At 45.5% G+C, this 23,881-nt stretch overlaps 1 protein-coding gene across 7 annotated transcripts in view; it reads right to left on the bottom strand.

Annotated features, from left to right (window-relative positions):
• The window catches only part of Plekha7 (pleckstrin homology domain containing A7), a 216,617-nt gene that overhangs the window by 26,648 nt on the left and 166,088 nt on the right, over positions 1 to 23,881 (bottom strand). For 5 of the 7 annotated variants that reach the window (XM_070032802.1, XM_070032803.1, XM_070032804.1 and 2 more), the window contains 5 exons: positions 21,564 to 22,034; positions 12,901 to 13,423; positions 12,349 to 12,435; positions 11,691 to 11,810; positions 9,636 to 9,689 (listed from right to left, as the gene is read on the bottom strand). In XM_070032802.1, coding sequence (XP_069888903.1) covers positions 9,636 to 9,689; positions 11,691 to 11,810; positions 12,349 to 12,435; positions 12,901 to 13,423; positions 21,564 to 22,034 — 1,255 coding nt within the window. The remainder of the gene's footprint in view (positions 1 to 9,635; positions 9,690 to 11,690; positions 11,811 to 12,348; positions 12,436 to 12,900; positions 13,424 to 21,563; positions 22,035 to 23,881) is intronic. The other 2 variants (XM_070032806.1, XM_070032809.1) reach the window with 1 other exon arrangement.

Raw genomic sequence — 23,881 nt, 5'->3', positions numbered from 1 at the left:
TTTTTCTTTTTTGTTGATGCTGGTCCTGGGGCTTGAACTCAGGCCTGGGTGCTGTCCCTGAGCTTCTTTTGTTGAAAGTTGGTGTTCTACCACCTGAACCACAGCTCCACTTCCAGCTTTTTTAGTAGTTTAGTGGAGATAAGAGTCTCACAGACTTTCCTGCCCAGGCTGGCTTTGAACTGTGATCCTCAGATCTCAGCCTCCTGAGTAGCTAGGATTGTGAACCCAACTCTTAATTGTATACTTTCATTTCCCCCAAATCTCCTTCCTGTCAAAATATGTTCAGGGGTAATGTATAATTTTTCCACAAATGTACTTCCATGACCAAGACAAAGTCAGGTACAGTTAGGTCTAATGTACCTCAGATCTCATGTATGGGAGACCATCTCTCTGCCCTCTGTTTTGCAGCTCTGACTAGGGAAGCAGAAAGAAGGTAAACATAGCAGAGACAGGGAGAATGTGTGCTATTTATACAGGAGATCCCAGAGAGATAGCCTTTACTTTCTCCCAACTCTATCTGGGAAGTCTAGGTCAGCTCCTGTGAATCAGGAGCCAAAATACATATGTAATCATTCCCCTCAGAGCTCAAACTACCCATGGGTCCAATTGTCTTACATTCTTCCTTTGTGAAAGCATCAGCAGCAAGTACAAAGGTTTCAGTCAAATAATCTCCTCTTGCCTTGGGCTAAGGATTGATTCTGAGCTACAGAGCTGCTGTGATCCATTCCCACCAGGTCTTCTGTCACACAGTAGAAAGCAGGGACCATTGTCTTATTATGTTAAAGCCTTGAACAAATGGCCTGGCACAACAGAAGGCCCTCAACAAATGCTTAGTGACATGTAGGTGAGTGAGAATTCCTGGTAAGAGTAGAACTCCACCCAAATTCTGCCTCTTAAACCAACAGATTATGTATACACATAGGTATGTATACACATAGTTGTAGATCACATCAACCTCTACAAGGATCCACAAAAACAGTGTTCTTTCTGAGATGGGGAACAGAAGAGGGAGTGGAAAGAAGGGCATGGAATTAGTACCAGTGTGGCCCCAGACAGGCAGACTTTCCAAGTAGGACGTGGGGAAAAGAGCAGGTGAAAGTGGCAAACCGTCCTCCCATCAAAGCAGAGGAGCATGAGTTTATTCCTTCTCCAAAGGGACTGACTTTTCTTGGCTCATTTCCTAGCTAAGGAAGTTACTTTCAAATTGAGAAAATGCTTTGGGGATCCCTCCAGCAAAAATCATCCCCATATTTCACTGAAGCTTTTTACTGAGAATATCTTTCTGATACTTAAATAACAAAGCAGAGAATCTAATTGAGCAATGCCTCATTTATCCACACCACCGGGAAAGGCATGAGATGCTTTATACAAAAAGGGTATTCTGAGAAAGCAGAATCTTCTCCAATAAACTTTTGATGGAAGGCTTTCTAACAGTATGCCCTTCACTGCCTTCCTAGAATACTGAATATACATTCAACATTTTTCTCTCTTGGGAGATTAGCACTTCCTCTTTTCAAAGAAGTAAGTTTCTCTTGTCCTCCTTTAATGCGGTACTTACAGGGTGCTGTGAGCTAAGAATTCAAAGGACTTAAAAACTCAACAGAGGCCAAGTGCTTCATCTCTCTCCTCCCTTTCACTGGGTTTGCTACCCTTTAGGGCATCCCTCCCACACCCTGAGAGTCTGTCACTACTGTGGTATGTAGTATATTCAATTACAATGCTCTGTTTGCTCATACATCTCACTAGACAGTAACCTCATTAGTGGTGAATATGGAGACTAGGGTGTATATTTTTTCCTGTCTTCAAAGCACAGCCAAGGCCTAACATATTGAGGATGCTTGGGGAGTTTATGACTATATGACAATCAGGTAGGTTTGTTTTGCTTCCTGTAAGGGCCAAAGACTGTGGCATATGCTTCTTGATTGCTATTTACACAGCACAGGGACCCATCAAGCATCTGAAGTTAGCTCTGTTCCAGAGAGTCATGCCTAGTAAGAAATATTATAACCGCAAGTAGTATGTTAGAGAAGTTTCATTTTAAAATTGTGCTTTGTGATAGCAATGTTTAAATCCATTTAAAACACCAGCAATGGATCCTCACAGTACCTCCTCAGCTGTGCACTTGGAAAGTCTCTGCATCAAAAGGGAATCAAAGACCCTTAGGCATTGGATCTCGCCTCTTCCACAACCCAAAACATTGTCTTCAAGGTTCACACAGGATTCTCTTCCCCAACTTGTAGTCTCCCTTGCTCCAAGAGCGATTCATGTGGTAGCCAGTATTTCAGAGTCAGACCAAAAGGGTATGAGGTGACTATTTTGTAATAGTCTAGTTCCAGCTTTCTATCCAAATGTCAACACCCTGTCCCAAACAAGAGACCAGGGCCCTCGGGGTATCTGAGAATACGCTGGCTTCTCCAAGGGGACCAGTAACTTCTGCTCCCTCCCAAGAAACTCCTGCTAGACCCTCCTTAGGTGAGCCCTGGCCATGGAGACGGACGACTGAAAATGGAAACACAACACAAGCTGGTGGCAAGCCAGGCAAGCTCCCCACCCCGCTGGCAGCACAAAAAAATGGAGTCGCAGAACACCACAGATGAGCGGCTCAACCTGTTGCATCAACCACAATGCTGAAGAGAGCTTCAGTGTAATGAAATAAACCAAAATGACTTGCAGGAAGCGTGGGGCGATCAGGAGAGCAACTGGTTAAGCAAGTGATGGAGCCGGCACTGAGCTAGAAGCAATGGAATGGCCCCGCTTGGAGACGGATCAGATCATCTTACGCTTCTCCTGGGCCGACAGCCCCGTGCTGACTTCTTCAGCACTTTGTAAAGCACGTTGATCAAAGGTTCATTATTTTTTATCTGTTCCAAACAAAAAGGCAAAATACAACAAAACGTAACAGGTGAGACATCAGACAACACTTGAAGCAGCTAGACTCTGGGGAGTTGGCAAGGGGGGGACCTCAAGGAGGACGTGTGCGGTGCAATTAAAAAGAACCTCACCACACTTGGGCTCCTTCCTCTGTAAGACGGATTTAATATGATCTGACTGGAGTGATGGTGTGCAGGCTCTATCAGTACCCATTTCCTTCCTGGCTTGGCCACAGAAGGCAAAGAAGAACATTATAAAAGGTAATTTTGTGTCCTCCTTGCTTGCTCGGAACACTCTGTAGGATGTCAAATCTTAAGAATGATACTATGCATTCATCTTACTTTGCCTAACATCCATTCCATCTCCCCCCCCATCCCCACCCCCAGCCCCGGACCTTGACATTCACCTCCACACTTGGGATATACCTAAATGGTCTTGTCTTACCTACAGTCCCAAAGGCTCACAGCTCCTCTCAGAAGACATTGACCTCACCTTTTATGACAATGGAGTTCAACCCTGGCTGAAAACCAGAATCATCTGGAGAGCACTTAAAAATACTGAAGCACGGGGCTGGGAAGGTAGCTTGGTGGTAGAGTGCTTGCCTTGCATGCATGAGGCCCTGGGTTCGATCCCTCAGCACCACATAAGCAGAAAAGGCTGGAAGTGGTGCAGTGGCTCAAGTGGTAGAGCGCTAGCCTTGAGCTGAAGAGCTGAGGGACAGCACCCAGACCCAGAATTCAGGCACCACAACTGACCAAAAAAAAAAAAAAAATCCTGAAGCATGCCGGGTGTCAGAGGCTCATGCCTGTAATCCTAGCTACTCAGGAGGCTGAGATCTGAGGATCATGGTCCAAACCAGCCTGGGCAGGAAAGTCCATGAGACTCTTATCCCTAATATACCTCCAGAAAACCGAAATGGCGCTGTGGCTCAAGTGGTAGAGTGCTCGCGTTGAGCTGAAGAGCTGAGGGACAGTGCCCAGGCCCAGAGTTCAAGCCCCATGACTGACCAAAACATAAATAAATAAATAAATATATATATATATATACTGAAGCCTGAGTCCCATCCTAGGCAATTCTGATGTCACTGATTGGGGATGAGGTCTCTCTAGTTGTTGTTGTTAGTTATTATTATTATTATTTATTTTGTCAGTCTTGGGGCTTGAGCTCTGGGCTTGAACACTGCCCCTCAGCTCTTCAGCTCAAGGCTAGTGCTCTACCACTGGAGCCACTGCTCCACTTCCGGGTATCTGAGTAGTTTATCGGAGATAAGAGTCTCAGGGATTTTCCTGCCTGGGCTAGCTTTGAATCCTCCGATCTCAGCCTCCTGAGTAGCTAGGATTACAGGCATGAGCCACTGGCATCTGGCTTTTTTTAAAATCATAGTTCTGAGAATTGAATCCAAGGTCTCATATATGCTAGACAAATGTTTTACCTGAGTCACTCCCCCAGCCTAGTATCAGTATTCTTTTTTATTTTTTTGGTCAGTTGTATAAGGTGTTATTAGGGTTCGATCACAGGGCCTTGTGCAGGCACTTTTAACACTTGATCCATGCCTCCAGCACTTTTTTTCAGATAAGAACTCATGCTTTTTGTCTAGGCCAGCCTGGCCCATGATCCTCCTACCCATACAGTCTAACTTTTTGTCAGAGATTGGCCTCAAACTTCAATCCTACTATTCCTGTTTCCCAGGTAGCTGGAATTGCAGGGATGAGTCACTATGCCTGGCTCCAGCATGGAGATTCTTAAAACCATCCTAGGTGATTCTAATGTGAAGTCAGGATTGGGTAGAATTATTTCTGTAAATCACTGGTTCTCAAATTTTAGCATACAGCAGAATCACCCAGAAGGATTGTTAATAAGCAGAATAGCTAGGCCCCACTGCATAGGCTCTCACTGAGCAGATCTCGGGTAAGATTCACAAGTTTACATTGCTAACAGATTCTTGAGTATTGCTCATACTGCCCATCTGAGGAATCACACTTTGAGAATCACCACTTTGAAGAAATCTGGTTATTCTACATGCTAAAAATACCTAAGACAGTCTTTCCTTTTGATTTTCTTGAAAAGTAAAACCACAGTCTCTAAGGGATAGGAACCAAATATGAATATTTATTCTAGAAGTTTCCTAGTAGTTCTAGTTCATAGCCAGGGTTAACAATTTCTGCTGCAGTACCACAGGCCTCAAACTTTAGTGTACATAGGCGTCACATCCGAGCGTATTTTTAAAATGATGAATTCTGAAAACTAAAGGCTCTGACTCAAAACTGCCCTACAGATCTGATATCCCCTTCCCTCTCTTCCTCTCCCTTCCTGTTTCTTTCCCTTCCATTCCCTGAGAGACAGAGTCCTCTTCCTTCTGATATATAGTGTCACATGATTTCAGAAGTAATAAGCCTTCATAGCCACAGTTTCTATTTACACTGCAAGGGTAAGAGTTACTAGGGTCATTTTAGATTTTTTTTCCCTGGTGATAGAGAATACATAGGAAATAAAAATAATGGACGTGGGCCAAATGTGAGCCATAAGGAAAGACTGGAGTGTGGCCAGCCCTCAACAGCCACTGCTATTGTAGCAGTATATTGCACAGTATATTGCTCAGGCTGACTTTGAATTCACAAGCTCAAACGATCCTCCTGGCTCAGTCTCCCAAGTAGCTGGTACCACAGTAAATATATACACCTGGTTCAGATTTATATCTTTAAAATCAAGCCCCCTAACATTCCAGAAATAAACAATGTCCCAAATAAGAACTTAATCTCTGCTCCAGAACCAGAATCTGAAGTCAGACAAGCCCTGTTCTGAGGCTCAAATAGGAAGAATGCTCAGTGCAATAGATGTGAAAGTATCAATGGCACAAAAGATCTCTCGAGGGTTGACCACAACCTTCTCCATCTACAAAGTCGCTACCTGAGCAATGGCACGTGTCCTCCCCCACATCACCTTCCCCACTGCTTCACAGCTTCATAAAAACAACGCAGAGCTGGCACAGTAGGCATCTGCTACTTAGTAAGGTTAAGGAGAAGGATCACTTGAGCATGTTGAGGTTAGCCTGGGTAACATAGTGAGACTCTGTCTCAAAAGAACGTGCAAATCAAAGTGAAACGTAGATTTTAAAAAATTAAGTTACTGCTGGGTACTGGCGGCTACTAAGAAGGCTATTCTCTGAGGGTCACTGTTCAAAACCAGCCTGGGGCAGGAAAGTCCGCAAGACTCTTATTTCCAAGTAACCACCAGAAAACCAGAAGTGGTGGTATGGCTCAAAGTGGTAGAGCTCAAGCCTTGTGCAAAAGAGCTCAGGGAAGGCTCTGAGGCCCAGAGTTCGAGCCCCACAATCAGTAAAAAATAAAAATAAAAAAATAAAAATTAAATTGTTAACTACAGTGATCCCTCCACCAACTCAAACCACTCTTTTGAGCCAACTAGGGTTCAAGGTTATGAAGAGAAAATCTTCCATGTCCGAAATACAACTCTAAAACAACTCTAGGTTAGCAAAGCATGTGGTACATGGAAAAGAGAAGGCAGGTAAGTTGTTTGCATTTATAAAAACAATAAAACCTGTTGACAAGGGAGAAAGGGGACAAATAAGAGGGGGTAAAAATGTGGTTTAGTGGTTGCCTAGCATGCATGAAGCCCTGGGTTTGATTCCTCTTTACCACATAAAGAGAAAAGGCTGAAAGTGGCAGAATGCTAGCCCTGAGCACAGAGAGGCTCAGAGATAGAGAGAGCCCAGGACCAGAAAAAAAAGAGGGTGTAAGATTCAAAAATATTACAAACATGTGTGGAAATGAAAAACTGAATTCCTCCCTGGTAAGAAAGGGATAATAATTCCTATTGCTCAAGGTTGCTGAGATTAAACCTATTAATGATTATCAAGCACATGAACACTAACAGGCAGAAACAGATGATCAATGTAGACCCCTTTTCACACTGGTACCACCAAGTAAAATGGCAGAAAAGCAGGTCTTCTCCTAACTACTTTACTATAGCATGCCTTCTGAAAAAGCGCTCTTGTTTGACCACTTGATCCCCTGGCAGGAATGCTCTAATGAGGAAGCAAGTACCTGTAACTGGAAGCTACACATTAGCTGGTCAGAGGGAAGACGGACCCTGGTTCCATGACCAGCGCCATGGAGGCCCCTAAGCCAACATGGTGGGGAGAGGGGATCAGCAGATGTCAAACAGGGAGCCTCTCCTTTTCCAGAGAGGCTTATCTCTTTCCCTTGCTCCTCAAGGACCCAGGAGAAACTTCTCACAAAAAGCTAGTCCCAGATAAACCACACTTGCGTCTATTTCTATGCCTAGGGTAGTCTTCAGAGCCCATTCGTTTGTGTCTCGTCCTGTAGGGATATTTGTTTAGCATGTCACAGAATCAAAGGACCAATGGGCCTTGGAGTTTTCCTAATCCAACCACTCATGCTAGTGAGTCTCACACAGCCTCAGTTGTACCCCAAGTGACAGGGAGTTTGTAAGAGGTGGCCTTTATAGAAAAGTCTTTTTCCTACTAATACCCCATCTAAAAATTCTCCCTTAGGGCCACGGAGAACACATGTTAATGCACCAGAGTTTTACAGACTGTCCACATCTCTCCTAGAGCACCCTTAACTCCAGTCACTCTGCACTCAGCTGTGTCGGATGCTGGTATGTTTCTCCCTAACTCCACATGCTTTCCCAGTACAGAACTCTTCCCTTATTCCATAGGGATGCTGGGCAGGAAGTGGACCTGGATTTGCAGGTAAAGGCAGCACTTGTTTTGAAAGATGGAAGAAAGTTAGCACAGCAAGGGAAGTAGAGGGGTGATAGCATGGGCTCGTGGATCCCCTGCAACACTGCTCTCGGCCATGCGGATTGGAATATCTCCTTTGGGCTTGGCAGGTTGGGTTAAGACTTGAACATTGAAAACTAAAGCATCCCACTGAAAACACCAGCTAAAGTTGTGCAGGTCCTTGGCCATGACTTAGCTCTTCCCTGAAGTGGGAACCCTATTTCCCATCTGGGTCTGAGCAGAATAGCACAGCCTCTGTCCTCTGTTTCATACACAGTGTATACATACATCTTCTCTCACATGGGCTATTGGTGAGCCCAGCTCTCCCAGTTGCTGGTGGGAACTGGTTCTCTGAGAAGAGTTTAGGAACTGGAGTACCAGCTATAAGACCACAGAAAATTTTATATTGACACACCTGCTTTCACGACAAACAATGACAAAATCCAGAAAACCAAAAGTTCACACATGGCTCCTAGCTAGTAAAGCACCCACCCCTACATGCTTGCCTCTCTATCCCATCAAATAATTTTCTTGGTATGAATGCCTAAGCTTGGCTCCCACTGAAGCTGAATGCTTTGAATACACAGCTGTAGAAGCAATGTTCTGAGAAAGGCTATTAATAGCACAAGTTTTAGAGTTATAGCCAAATGTCACTGCCTTACTCCCAGAATGACTGGTGTGGCCATTTACCTCTCTAAGCCTCAGTCAAAGATGACACTGTGACTTTCTTTATAGGGCTTCTGTGAGAGTTAAATAATTTAAGAACAGTAAACCTAGTCATTAGCACACATAGTATTTCTGTTAGAGTAAGGACATACAGAAGCTCTATTCTGTGCTTCAGTTTCTCTTTCTCTAATCCCTTTATGCTCACTTTCTAAGGCCTAGGATGGCATCTGAATCATCAGGATACTCCTGTGGTCCTATCCAGGCTACTATACCCTGGCTCACTTTGGTTCCCTCCATTCCTTCCCCTTTAATCTCAACCATCCCCAAACCCCTGGTTCTTCAAAGCTACACACACGCGCACACACACACACACACACACACACACACACACACACACACACACACACACACACGCACGCACACAAGCACTCACGCACGCACGCACGCTTTTCCCTGTTTCCAGCAGAGCTGGGCATACAGGGCTCAATAGATATCTAAATGAACTGGCTGATTTCTAACCACAAGACTTGATGGTGCCTCAGCTTGAGAAATCCCTCCAAGCTACCTGCCTATCATTCATGTCCCTGATCTGCCAGGCTGGATAAAGATCCCGTGTTAAAAATAGCTCAAGCCAGGTATGCTGGAGGTTTGCATACCCCCATGGAGCCTCACAGGCCATCTCCACCCTCGACTGATTAAAGGTCACATTCCTACAGTCTGTTACGTGGTGCAGGCATAAGGAGGGCTGTTCACAGTGGGAGCTTTCAGAGCCGTGGGAAGGCACAATAGTGGCTCTCTTTCAGAGAATGCCTCTTCCACAGGAGCCTTCTTGGGTTCTCTGTGCTATGAAGGCTGAGTCAGAGCCTAGAGCATTACCCCCTACAGGAGCCCAGTGTTCACCTCTAAATGAAAAAGAGAGGGCTACCAGTTGAGCCTCAAAACCACATAACCCCATGTAGAACTTGATCTCTCAGCGACCAAACAAAAGAATCCACTGAGCCACTTGTGACTTATTCAGTCACATCAGTATACACATCAGTAACACCTTCTGAAATGAACACACATCCTTGACCCCACCAGAGGCTTTGAAGAAGCAGATGGTTATTTTTAGAGACCTTTGGTTTTAACCAAGAGAAGGAAGAGATCAAAGGCCTTCCCTTCATTCTATAAGCCAGAGGCACCACAGCAGAGCTCACAGAAACTGCAGAGTTTACGACCTAAAATTCTGATTCAAATGAGATCCAGATTAGTAAAACTAGATGGCCTTTGACTTTAGGCTTGAGCAAGATCCAAGAAGGTAAGTATCCAAGGAAGCCAGGACCCTGAGGCCACGCACCTTAAGATCCAGGTATTCCAGGTCTTTCTTCAGCTGGAGGTAGGTATCATCAGCCTTCAAAGGAAGCACAGGCAGGGAAGAAACAAAACCAACAGTTATAGGAGCCAAGAATTTCATAATTTGGAGCTTCACAAGTAAATCATTTACACTGCACAGCTTTGTGCACAAGAGACCACAGCAGAACAACACATCCAGGGCCACAGAGGAAGCACAGAGGGCTCATAGCCTGCTCTTGACATGGCAGCGTCTGCTGGTCACTGAGGGGAAAGCTAGCTTGTCCCTCCATTAGCAATTTGGTGGGGGAGATACTACCAGCAGGCTAGCACAGCAGAGCAGCTGAGGTGGATGCTGGGCTTGAGGCAGAACCAGGATGTCTACCTGGAAGAGCACATGCCACACCTGAGCTAGGATCCCATCAATCATGACCGTTCCAATTCTCATCACCAAACCTTCGGACTGGGTCACTTCACATGTATGAAGTAAGATGACCCAGAATGGTTACAGGTGGATGCCCGGAAGAGGCAGGGAGATGAATTGAGTGACCCAGTGACCTTTGAACCCAGGACAATAAGGAACAGCAGCTATTGAAGTTTCCTGAATGTTTTATGCTTCTTGGCTAGGCATGGAGCCAGTGCTTAAGCACTGAGTTGCTGTCTGCTTGAGGTGCTTCTGACAGTCTGTCCAGATCATCAGAGTAATTACTGGATGTGAACATTTGAAAAAGACTTTCCAGAACTCATGTTCTCCTGTGTAGCAGAGCACAGAAGTGAAGAGTAAGGCAGAGGAATGAGAGTTTAAGAATGGCCTGGGGGCTGGGAAGGTGGCTCAGTGGTAGAGCGCTTACCTTGCATGCATGAGGCCCTGGGTTCAATACCTCAGCACCACATAAACAGAAAAAGCCAGAAGTGGTACTGTGGCTCAAGTGGTAGAATGCTAGCCTTGAGCTGAGGAGCTAAGGGACAGCGCCCATCTGATGCCATTTTTTGAGTAGACTTCCAGGGCATCAGAGCTGAGTAAGCTAGGGGTGGGTAAATGGTCCTCATTTATAAGTTCAGGCGCAAGGCAGTCATAGAATGAAACCATGTGAGAAATTAACACAGTGCTGAGGTCACACAGTGCTTATTCAGGGGAAGGCCTAGCACACTTGTGGCTTGCAAGCTTTTATTTCAGGTCCTACACTGTCCCCTTAGCCATCCTTGCTTCCTCAATCCACCAGGCCCTTATTTACTTTTAGTAGAAGTAGGCAAGAAAAAGCTATAAAATATTACTAAAAAAATCACCCAGATTCACAACTTACACATTATTTTTTGCATATATTCTCATATGATTTTTCTAAATGCATGTCCTGAGTCTCTTCGGTCTCACTAGCACAGGACAGTGGATGAAGTAACAGTCTTATTATACTCCTTATCTGTTCCTGTCTGTGCCAGAATCTCTCCCTATCTGGGTACAACTCCAGGCAGGAGTTCAGAACACTGTCCCATACAGGATGTGCACTTTGGATCCAGCCTGCCTACTTCTGGCAAGGAATCCTGGACAAGTTACTTCCCTTTCTGGATCCTCTTGTCCTTGTTGGCAATAACCCTGTACTAGCCACCCTCTCCTAGGTTACTGTGGTGCTCAGCAGGATAGGAGATGTGAGCTGCTTTTGAGTGCGCAGGCCCTGTCCAAAATAGAGAGCACACCCTGCCTTCTCTCTCCAGGCTGACCCACATGCCTTTCAGCAGCCTGAGGAGTGCCCCCAGCTGATTGCAGCATAGCTCTTTTGACAAGACCACATACCAGCCTTGCAGTCGCTACATACAGCCCAAGAAGCCACACTTCCGGTCCCTCCCAACACACATGCAGCCCCTCCCCAGCACCAGAGGGGCCAGCTCCCCATTGCCACATGATGGGGCTCCCCACTGCCACACAATGCCTGGTGGTAGCATCTAGAAGCAAACAGGCAAGGAATAAGAGAGAAAGGCAGACAGCAAAGACAGAACATGGCACAAAGGGACAGGGGCCAGCAGGCTACTCCCTAGCACTAGCCTGGGAGAGCCCACCAGCGCTGACCTGGCAGGTGGGAAAGGTCAGGTGGTGCTGTAGTAATTGGCCAACAGCAAAATTTCGCACACTGGCCAACTTGGCCTGGTGCCGCCGCAAGTGGGTGAGAAGCAGCGAGAGCTCCTCCAGCTGCAGGGGTGTAGAAACATTAGGAGGGAGTTAGCCACCGCAGGGCACACCCCTGCAATTACACTTCTCACCCCAGTGTCAGCACAGCCCTGGTGCCATACCACTAAACAGTGACAGCATTAATTCTGTCATTAGAACAAATAAAGGCACTAGTAGCAGAAAATCTGCAACCGCCAGTGCAACCCCACACAGACCCAAGATTTGAAGACAAAGTTAATTGATCAAAGTGAAGACCAGGGAAGAAAGAAGACAGCAAATAGGAGAGTGAGTAGCTGGAATATCCCGCTAGGGGGAAAAAGTCCTATACAAAAAGAATAAGCCGACATTCTCCTTTATTTCCCCCAATATTTGGAGGTCTAGCTACATGAGCCTAAGAAAGACATTGGACTTGTGTATTCTCATCTCTAAAACTGGGGTTGACAGCTGTCCTTTAGCCAACATTCACTCAGAGGAAGGAAACATGCCCAATGAGACAGGGCTGCTTCATGTAGGTTGCTTCATGTCATTCACTCAGAAGGCGAGGTAAGGGGCTGCTTACCGACTTGCCGTGTAAACTGGGAGCACTGACAGTGTGTGTCATATAGCCCATGGAGGGCATGGAGCGCCGGTCCACGTGAGATGAGTTCTGTTGGTGGGGAAAGGGAGGAGAGAAATCACACCTGGGCGAGGCAAGGAGTCTAGAACGGAGCCTTAGATTCATCTGTAAAGTGGGCTGTCCACCCTCCTCACTCTATGGCACAGAGAACGTTTCCACAACTATGAAGGCCCCTGGGAGAGAAACTTAAATGGAGTTGTTCTAAACAATTGAGCTCTGTGAACACAGACATCTTTTCCTGCCCAACCTTGGGAAAGTGGACTTCCAGTTGAATGATCACCCACGCAAGCTTCTGTCTCAATGCTTGAGAGTCCTCATCTGTGAGGACTAATTATGGTACACACATCATAGGGCTGTAGTAAGAATTCAGTCAAAACCTTTAGAACAACACTGGCACCTAAAAATATTGCCACGAATATCCGTCACCATGATTAGTCTCAATGGCTCAAATCGGTGCCCACATCGCGGGTGTTGGCAAAAGTCCCTAGGTCTCACCTTGATGGTGTGGCCACGTGCCTTCCTGGGAGAACCCCCCAGAGAGATGTCCACACTTCTCCTCTGGTCGGGTGGTTTCACTGTGACCCTCTCCGCTGGGGTGTGTGGACGCCGAGGAGGGAAGGCCCTGGGTGGTGCCGTGGGAGGGATGTCAGAGGGAGACGGGGGCACAGAGATGGAGCGGGGCACCTCCAGCATGCTTCTGCTCCGGCCCTGGTCGGTAGACTCTGGGGAGCCGGCACAGACGGGCGCTGTGGGACTGCCATGCCGGAACTGCTGCCGCTGCTGCCACTCGTACAGCTGCCACACGGTGCCGTCGCGGTGTGCCCGGCGCTCCTCGCTGGACATCTTCAGGTGGCTAGCGCGGTCCTGGGCATACTTGTAGTCACTTGGCAGATTCCGGGGAGGGGGTGAGGAGCTCCCCGAGGGGTGTCGTGTGCTCCTGGGAAGGGTCTGGTAGTGTTCTGGGAAGTTCAGAGACTGGCTAGGACCCTGGCGAGGAAGCGTCTGGTCCACAGGAAGGCTGAGAGGAAAGGGAAGGACAGGTTAGGACACCAAGCAAGGGAACAGGGCTAGGCACACTCACACGCTGGCATGTAGGGGGGTGGGGGAGGTAGAGAAGGGGATCCTATGGAAACCCAGAAATAATAGTCAAAGGAGATAGCCAGGGTTACAGTCACATCTTTTTGAGGAAGACCCCAAAACTAGTTTTCTCTGTCAACCCCTGCCAGGCCCACAGTGGGGGGGTGAGGGGTCTCTTGCCCGACTCTTCCATGTATTAGCTCCCTCTTGCTAGTTAGTGGTCAATGGCAATGGCTGCTGGGTTGTTAACATTTTCCCTCAACCTGGAAGCCTAGTACCCACTTCTGGAGGTAGGTTCTTAAAAGGAAGAACTGGCATCAGTTGCTTCCGTTTTCTACTATTTGATTTAGATTCTGATCAGTCACCTCCCCTAGACGACGTTGAGACTTTCCTAAGCTGCTTCTATCCTGCATGTAATCATAATCACCTCTTCTGATCCATCGGCTCCCCTTAACTGAACGCTTCCATGCCTCCCTTCTGTTAGGAAATAAAATCTAAACCCCAAGGCGAGTCTTCAAAATCCCTGCACCTGACCTCAAGGGTGTTTGCTCACTGCCTCTCCTACAAGGGCCTGGACCAGGCTGGGGCAAGGCAGGTGAATGGAGCCCAGACCTGAAGAGAATACTCACTTCCCAGGTACACCCCTACCTGCTGTGCCTGAGTGAGCCTCCCCCTCGTCCTAGGCCATCCTCCCCCAATGGAGCAACTTTTCACAGTGGACAAAGCAAATGTTTTAGTAGTCTGACTTAGGTTTGAATCTGACCTCTGCCACTGGCTGGCTGTGTGATTGTCAGCTGATTACTGACTACTCTGAACCTCATTTTCCCTACCTACTGTTCTGAGAAGTAAATGGGATCAGAAAGAGAAAATGCAAAATCTTCCTTGCCTGGCACACATTTCACTCAGCAGTGTGCTCATCCCTCCACTGCCTGTCTCCATGGGCTCCCCTGACTCCAATCACCCAAAGCATACTCAGCCTTTAGGATAATAGCTCACACTGTTCCCATGGGGGCCCTGCCACCATACTATATCCCTGTGATCTTACTGTTTAATCTGGCTATCACACTGTCTGCAACTTTTCCGAGGTCCTGTACTGATGTGACAATTCATACCTAGAAGACATCTTTTCCCCAGCCAAGCTGAAAATTCTTAAAAGGACTGGAAATGTGCCTCATACTCTACAGTATTATCTATAGTCTGAAAGCCCTGACACATAACCAGGTCTCCAACAAGCCCTCCAAAATTTTTGTTTGTTTGTTTTTGTTTTTGCTGGTCATGAAGCCTGAACTCTGGGGCTGGGCACTGTCCTTTAGCTCTTCAGCTCAAGGCTAGCACTCTACCACTTGAGCCACAGTGCCACTTCCTTAGAGATTTTTTTGTTTGTTTTTTGTTTTGTTTTGTTTTCCTCCAAAATTTAATGTGGCTTTGAAAACTACTACTAACTAGCCACCAGCTAGCCACACAATTTTCTGAAACAGGAGAAATATCCACAAGGGACAAATTACAGAGTTTTATTACGTTTAAAAGTCTAACCTGACAGTCTTCTATACAAAGAGAACATCCTTTGGTGACAAACAACCTAAGTTCAAATTCTGCTTTTATTCTGATAAACACTACAAACTTTTATACAGTGCTTGCTCTGTGCTAGACTTTGTTCTCTGCCAACACCACTCAAAGTGTAGTCCATGGGCCAGCAACATCAACACTTGTTAAAAATGCCAGTCTAGGGAAATAAAGTCAGGTATAGAACATGCAGGTGTTGCATGGTTTATAAATCTAAAACAAGGTAGAACTTACAGAACCAAAGAGCAAAATTCTGGTTATCAATTTGGAGAGGAAGGAAGTGATGTTGGCCAAAGTGAGCAAAGTTTTAGAAAGATAATACTGCACAACATGAAGATAGTTAATAATATACTGTACACTTCAAAATTGCTTGAATAAGATTTAAGTGTTCTCACTAAAAACACACACAATAATTAGATGAGGGTGGGTATTAATTAACTTGATTTAAACGTTCTACTATATATATAAACATCACATTTATCCCATCTTTATGATTATTACTCCTCAATTAAAATAAACTATATTTTTATAAGTTTTTTATTGTGAAAATACTATACAGAGGGGTTACAGTTACATGAGCAAAGTAATGAGTATATTTCTTATCAAGCATTATTGCTTCCTCCTTTTAAACTATATTTTTAATGCAGGTAGCACCACAGACCTATGAACCAGCATATCTGGGCCCAACCACTTGTGTTCAAACAGACCTCCACGTGATTCTGACATTTTTAAAAGTCTGAAAAGTGCATTTAATCACTTCTATCTGGCTGACCTAAGGGCAGGGTCATTTCTGCCCTCTGAGTCTCACTTTCCTTATTATAAAATGAGGATAAGAACCATTTAATAGGTAGTAGCTTTCCCCTCTCTCCCTTTAAGCTTTACTTTGAAGCTAAAAAATTACAGGAGAGAATTTCAAGATTCCTCCAACCAAGACCTGTCCTGTGTGCCAAGTGTGACTATTACTATGTGCCACTAGGCGGCAGTGTTTGCCTTTGGTTCTCCAAGGTAAGATGGGCAGTTTCTGAAGCCCAGGCAGTGCTTGAATGCTCAGAGGTGGTGGGTGGCTGGGACTGAAACCATGGGAGGGGCTTCCCCTGAAAGATGGGAACTTTACCAGCCATTGTTTATATTGCCTGATGCAAACTGTAAAGTATGCAAAGCATGTCTGGGCTGTACTCCTACCCTCCAACCCATCCATCTGGCTCTGCAGCCCACTCTTGGCACTTACTTTCTATGCTTAGACAGTCAGAGTACCCTCATCTAGACTCTTGGCACAATGTCACACTTTGCCATTTAGGGGTGATCCTAACATATCTGCACAATAGTAGGCCCTGGTGTCTAGTAGCCCCAACTATGGCAACTAACTGATAGCAGAGACATGATAGCATTGAGAGGTCCCCCAGAAGATGAAGACCCCCCAGCAAAAGTTGGGAGCTCTGCCTTGAAAACAGAACTCTGCCCCTGAGCAGCTAGCTCTGCCCTGAAAACAGAGCTATTTGCTGGCTCCCAAAGCCAGCCTTACCCCCCCCCCCAAAAAAGAGATCAGTAAGTCTTATCCTCATGCCCTGCTGTGGATGGGACCTTCTGGTCCCAAAAGGCACTAAACAGGATATTCTGTTTAAACCTAGTCACATTAAAATGTAAAACCAGTTTTTATAACGGATTGTTTATATGGAAGAAATCTTCACTCTAACGTCAGTCACACAGGACTTTCTGTTCCTTATTTGATTGCTTGAGTACCCTGCCCCGCTTCTGCCCCTGACTTTTTATTTTACAAGGATGCTTTATTTTAAATACTGGGGGGCAATACTCTGGTTTCTCTTCAGATCATATAAATCTTTTGCCTTTTAAATACTGGGAAGAGGGGATAAAAATAGAAGGCCAGAATTTCTAAGCAGGCTCTTAGAATGTGCTCCAATTCTAAGGGTATGTCAGACTCCCCCCAAACCAAGCTCTAAAGGAGTATAATAATATGAAATATAATATATACTCCCAAGTACTGGAAGATTAGTTAGAAATAATTCCCTGAAGAGGCTAAAGTCAAGTATACAGGATCATATTGTAGTTCAAATAGCCTTCCTTCCAAGACCATAATGTGCTCAGTCTAATGATAATGAGATTGGCACAATCTTAACTATACACAAAGTAGACATATTTATCTTCTATGTTTTCAAATGGAAAATCAAGGTTTATTAAGCAGCCTGATCTTATCACCTATTACAAGAAGTTACAAATACATCTGTGTATGTGTAGCTTCTGGGGCTTGAACTCAGAGCCTAGGTGCTATCTAGAAGTTTTTTTTGTTTTTTGTTTTTTGTTTTAAATCAAGGTTAGTGTGTCATCATTTGAGACACTGCTCCACTTTTGGCTTCTTGGAACTTAAGAGATAAGAGTCTTTTTGCTGCCTGGGCTGGCTTCAAACCAAGATCTTCAGATCTCAGTATCTGAGTAGCTAGGATCACAGACTGGTACCTAGTCACAAATATATCAAGAAAAAAAATTGGGAATGCAAAATGCAGACCTTTTAAGAATCAAGTGAAAGATCAGAGACTGAGTACTAGCATCTCTTCAAAATGATTGACAGCATTTTCTTCTCTACACTCTGCCTTCAGTTCCTCACTTGAACTCAAGATCTATTTCACAATTAAACTGAAATTCCCCAGTGTCTGCAATAATGCACAAAGCCTGACATGATGTCCCCTGCCCCTCTGGTAAGAATAATTTAAACTCTCACCCTCTATATTCGTTCATTTATTCTTTCTCTCTCTCCTTACATTCACTCTCTTTTCAAGACAGTGCCTGACCCCTATACCTGAGCTTTTTTTTTTTCCTCAAAGGTAGCACTGTACCACAGCTCCATTTCTGGCTTTTTTGTGTGTAGAGATAAAGTCTACTGGACTTTGCTGCCCAGGCTAGCTTTGAATTGATCTTCAGATCTCAGCTTCCTCACTAGCTAGGATTACAATCATGAACCACCTCACCAGACCCTACCTTCCATTCTATAGAAGGTCCAGGGCCTTCTTGGCCACCTCGAATCCTTTGATGACTTTGTCACCTCCCTGCTGCATTACTCCACCTCTCCCCACAGTATAGGTCATGTGGATTTTCAGAAATGTCTTCCACCCCCAATCCTGAGGCTTGACCTCAGGGTCTGGGCACTCTCTCTGAGCCTCTTAGTGCTTAAGGCTAGCACTCTACTACTTGAGCCACAGCACCACTTCTGGCTTTTTCTGCTTATGTGATGTTGAGGAATAGAACCCAAGGCTTTGTGCATGCTAGGTAAGCACTCTACCACTAAGCCACATTCCCAGCCCTCAGAAATAAGTTTATAGAGATATTTCACAATAACAATTTACAACTGTCTAAAGCTGCTCTGTTGTAGAAAGCCCTTCCTGCCACAAAAGGTTTATCGCTAGCCATGTAGCTCCCTGGCTTCTTTTCCTCCCTGTGACTGCCTCCTGAAAATCTGGAAACTCTATCTCAATCAAAATGCTCCATGAAAGTAAAGGCCTCCTCCCACCACAAGGAAAGGACCAGTAGAGACCTCGAGGTTCCAGAGTTTTCTTCAGTGGTGCCTGCCCTGAAAGGTACCCTATTCAGGGAGAGAAAAGTCCTCGTTTGCAGAACCTTGCACTGCCGACTCCATTTTTAGCAGAAACTTTTCCCACAGGAACATTCAATTTTTCCTTACATCTCCCCATATCCTGCTCAGTCTCCCCCAAGGATATTTTGCTTCTGCCAAGCTCTTGGGCTGGAGATTTCTAGGATTCTAGGTCTGTTGTTGCTCATTCTGAACCAGGAATTCTCAACCCTGTTGCACATGAGAATCATAGGGGAGGAGGCAAAGGGAAGATGTGCTTATTAAAAGTCCTGATGTTCTGCTAGGCCCTGGTGGCTCATGCCTATAATACTAGCTACTCAGGAGGCTGAGATTTAAAGACCAAGGTTCAGAGGTTGGGAATGTGGCTTAGTGGTAGAGTGCTTGCCTAGCATGCACGAAGCCCTGGGTTCAATTCCTTGGTATCATATAAACAGAAAATGCCATAAATGCCGCTGTGGCTCAAGTGGTAGAGTGCTAGCCTTGAGCAAAAGAAGCTCAGGGACAGTGCTCAGGCCCTGAGCTCAAGCCCCAGGATTGGCCAAAAAAAAAAAAAAAAAAAGATTGAGGTTCAAAGCCAGATTGGGTAAAGTCAATGAGACTCATTTCTAATTAACCACTTCAGGCTGGATGGAGATATTGCTTAAGTGGTAGAGTGTTAGCCTTCAGTGAAAAGACTAAGGGACAGAGCATGGGCCCTGAGTCCAAGCCCCAGTACCACATGCACACATATATGTATACACATACAAATATACACAATCCTGACGAGTAAGCTACAACATAGACCAACAGGAGACATCTGAACATGGGGCAGAGACTTCAGTCAATGCTAAACCTTTCTCTGGGTGATCCCAATAGGTAACAAAGCAGTAGTTTCTCAACTGTGGCCACAGATTGGTGGGATCACCTGGAGAGCCTTTAAAACATGTTGATGCCCGACCTCACCCCAGGCTAATTAGTTCAAATCATTTGGTTATGATCTTAAATGATCAAACTGTATGCTAGGATTAGGATTAAGAACTAGGGCTCTCAGCAATCCAGTGTGGTTAAATTACCACTGCCAGGGTATCCATTACCATCCCAGGGCAATGACTCAAATTTCTCTATGGCCTAAGCCCATAAAGTCCATAATCTACTGGTCATTTCCTCCTGGACACCTCACAATTCCCACACTTCTTAGGAAACTCATCTCTCCCAGCTATGTTAACATCTCATCCAAGAAACCTCATCTACTTACTAACTGAGCCAGACCTGAATGTAAACTCCAAATCTACTTGTGAACCTCACTTATATGTCTAAAATAGACAAAGAAGCCTTCCCCATCTCAGTGGCCACAAGCTGCCCACATCAAGATTCTAGTAATATCCTCATTCCTCTCCCCCCCCTTCTTCTCTTCATCCTCACATCTAGAACATGGACAATCATCACTATTTCAACCTCCAAAAGGTACCTTAAATCTGTTTATTTCTATTTCCAGTGTCATCATCCTGGATGATTATAATAGCCATCTTCTTAGGTTCTTCGTGAAATATTAATCAAACCACATAATTTGCCAGCTTAAAACCTTACACTGTCTCTCATTACTTTTTCAAGTGAAACTCACATGTCTTACCATGGACTATGAGGGTCTACAAGGTTCTCCACCTACCAAGTTTGTATTCCCTCAGCAGTACAACATCTTACAACCACCCAGGAGGCTTCCTAACCTAGCACCAAGAGCCATAGTGTCACTCCCCTGTGTCCTGAGACAGTAGTTTTCTGTTTTTAGTAAGACACACAATTTGAACAAACAGAATTGACACCTGGCCACTCCCAGTGTAAATGGGAAGGTATCTTGGCTACAACACAAAAGGCCTTTCTTTCTGGTCTGTTCTGCAGCCATGTCTCCCAGTGGCTTAGGGGATTTCCATTGTGATTTCTCCACCATCCAACCTTACAAATGGGCTAGATGAGTGGGCCACAACAACCCACACCTGCACAGCACATCCACATCTGAAAACAGACTAAGACTATTCCCAAGAGGAACACTTCAGCCTCCAAAGCCAAGACTGTCTGCATTTTTCTGCCAGAAGGAGAAGGAAGTGTGTATTTCAGAACATGTTATCAGGCTGGTGGCAAAATGGCCTGAGCTGTGGCACAGTCATGACTACCACTCCAGTTGATCCTAAGTGCATAGCTTTGCTAGTTGCTCCTTTTCATACACTTGTTTTAGAATGCAGAGGATGGTGAGGGAAACTGAAATGCCTTCATAATGATGACAAAGCACAGTAGCTTCTACGAACAACAGGGAAGGCAGATGACCCTGAATTCTCCATGTTCGTAATTGTGTTCCAGTTAATCTAAAATTACAATAAAATACAGATCGTGCTTTGCAATAGCAAGAGACGTGCCCTTCTAAATAATTAAAAACTGATTTTGGAGAAACAGATTTGATAAAGCCCAGGGTCAACAATGCCTGAACACTACCTATATTCTTTGATATGTGCCTGGAATTAAAATATAGGTCTGTACTCTAGCTTCTACAGATATTTCTTGGATCCAGAGAAGTAACTGTCTAAGAGAAGAAGATAAGTTACTATCTCTGTGCTGAGTGTCTTAGGGCATCCTTTCTGGAGAGCAGAAACACTGCTGGTGTAATTTCTGTGAGCTCTGGAGGCCCACAGAACCAGGTTTGAACTCTGGCCTGGCAACCTAGCTGGATGAAGGAAAGGCTGCCTCAATTGCTTCTCCAAGCCCCCATCTCTCTGACTTGAAACTAGAGCCATCATCCCTCCTGGTAGGGCTGTTATAGGCATTTATGGAGATAATAGAGGCAAAGGGTTTAAGGCTGGCGTTTATTCCGCTAGTGCTGAGAGAATGATAGCTATTTTTACTGCATTATTATGCCCATTATTAGCAAGAAACTGATGCTCTCACTGACCTCCTGCCATCCCCCTTTTGGGTCCTTGCCCAGTGCTCTGCCTGGGCCAAGCTGGTCTTCCTCTGGCTGTGCTTCTCTGGGTTGACTCTGGGAGGAAAGGCCCGCTGGTACCCGCCAGTCCCATTCTGCTCTCCTGGGCCATAGGAAGGAGGCAGTACACCATTCTTCTCTATCCTCTGGGGCTGAGCATGCTGGCCTCTTGGGCCACCAGGTAAATCCACAAACAAGGCATCTTCCTCTGTTGGCGAGTATGGGGATCTGGCCTTGCTCCTGTCCCGTTTGCCTTCTAGCAGGTCTCTCTGAGAACGGTATCGCTCTTCTTCCTGCTCCCTCCTCTCAAAGCCGAAGGAGTCGTCATAGCTGCGATAAGAACAGTCTCTGGAGTGTCCGGGTCCTACACGACCACATTCTCTACAGGACTCTGCATGGTTGGCCTGGGGCACTGCCTGCCGCTCCACTTTCTCGGCATCCCTGCAAAAACAAGCAATACATTCAGTCCACTCCACAGCCAAGATCCCTAATGAACACACTTTATACTCACTCACCTCTGCACTCTGCCTGGACCACTCATTGCGTACAATCTCACACCTGCCTGTCTACCTCCTATTCCTTTAGAAATCTAGCTCCGTGAAAGTTAGAATGTGTTTGTGACTTTAACTAAGCATCACTATCCCACAATACTGTGAAATTTGGGAAATTATGTAACCACTTGATCACAATAAAAAATTGGGGAAAAAAAAAGAAATCTAGCTTAAATGTTATCACCTCCAAGATGCCACACATTAGTGTATAGTAAGACCATAGGCTGACCAATTATACCAGCTCCCAAATAGACTAGAGGTTCCTTCAGACCACAGGCCCAGGGGGCTGGGAAGGTGGCTCAGTGGTAGAGCACTTGCCTTGCATGCATGAGGCCCTGGGTTCAATTCCTCAGCACCACATAAGCAAAAAGTAAAAAGCCAGAAGTGGCGCTGTGGCTCAAGCAGTAGAGTGCTAGCCTTGAGCTGAAGAGCTGAGGGACAGCACCCAGGCCCAGAGTTCAGGCCCCACGACTGGACCCCCCCCAAAAAAAAAACAGACCACAGGCCCACCTAGCACATCACTGTAGGTCCAGAAATTTTGCACAATGACTAGTATGGTGAAGGGTGCTCTCTAAAGAATAAATGAGGCGGGTACCAGTGGCTCACACCTGTAATCCTCGCTACTCAGGAAGCTGAGATCTAAGGATCATGATTCAAAGCCAGCCCGGGCAGGAAAGCCCATGAGACTCTAATCTCCAATAAACCACTAGAAAACTTGAAGTGGCGCTGTGGCTTAAGCGGTAGAGCACTTGCCTTGAGCTAAAGAGTGCAGGGAAAGCAAGCACCAGGCCTAGAGTTCAAGCCCCACGACCACCACCACCACCAACAACAACAAAAAAAAAAGGAATAAATGACACGTGACAATCTCATGAAACTCATGTCTATACATCTTATCTGTACTGTTTGCTATTTCTCCATCTGTCTGCTAGAGCATCCCAACTTGGACAGGAGGCTACTGAACTTGGGATCTTAATAGTGTCTAGTCAGTCCAAAGTACAATCAGCTGCTTAATCTTCAGAGATCGTAACTAAAGAATAGGCACCATTCTATGAAATCACTTTTCTATTTTATCAGAGAACAGCTCAAACAGGAACCCAATGACACGGACTCAGTAATAAGAATCTTGTGAGTACATTAGAGTTAGATTTTAGAGTTAAGGGATTGGAGCTACAGAGGAGGCCAACCATCTTCACAAGACCATACAGAAGGAGTGGTGCCAGGACTTAAACCCAGATAGACTTCAGAGTTCTTGTGCTTGAGCCCCCATCCCTATTGCTAATCCATGGTGTGCCAGGGCCTGTACACATGCAAACCTGGTAACTGGAAAGAAGGAATTCAGGCAAGAGCACAGGTTGTGAACTAAGACTAGAGGAGACACAGTGGAGTGTCCTCTTTCAGTGCTTGTGTTCCACTATGTCTCTCCCCTGGCCTTGGGGCAGGCTCAGTTATATCTGTATCCCCATCACTTGGCACTAGGGGCACAATAGTGGCCCTACTGGAGTCAGAGGAACATACTCCAGCCCTGGATGGGCTGGAAATTTTACCAGCCACTCTTAAATGGGGCGGCCAGTCTAGCTATCCTCCTTGTAAAAGGTTCTGGCCTTAGCTGGGTAAAAGTAGTTAACAACTATAATCCTATAATCCTAGATACTCAGGAGCCTAATCAAGGTTCAAAGTCAGCCTAGGCAGAAAAGTCTGTGAGAATCCATATCCAAAATAACCAGCAAAAAGAAGGCT

Source organism: Dipodomys merriami, unplaced genomic scaffold (genome assembly GCF_024711535.1).
Source record: "Dipodomys merriami isolate MVZ:Mamm:240054 unplaced genomic scaffold, mDipMer1.0.p SCAF_21, whole genome shotgun sequence".
Taxonomy (NCBI): Eukaryota; Metazoa; Chordata; class Mammalia; order Rodentia; family Heteromyidae; genus Dipodomys; species Dipodomys merriami.
This window is presented reverse-complemented; position numbering and strand designations above follow the sequence as displayed.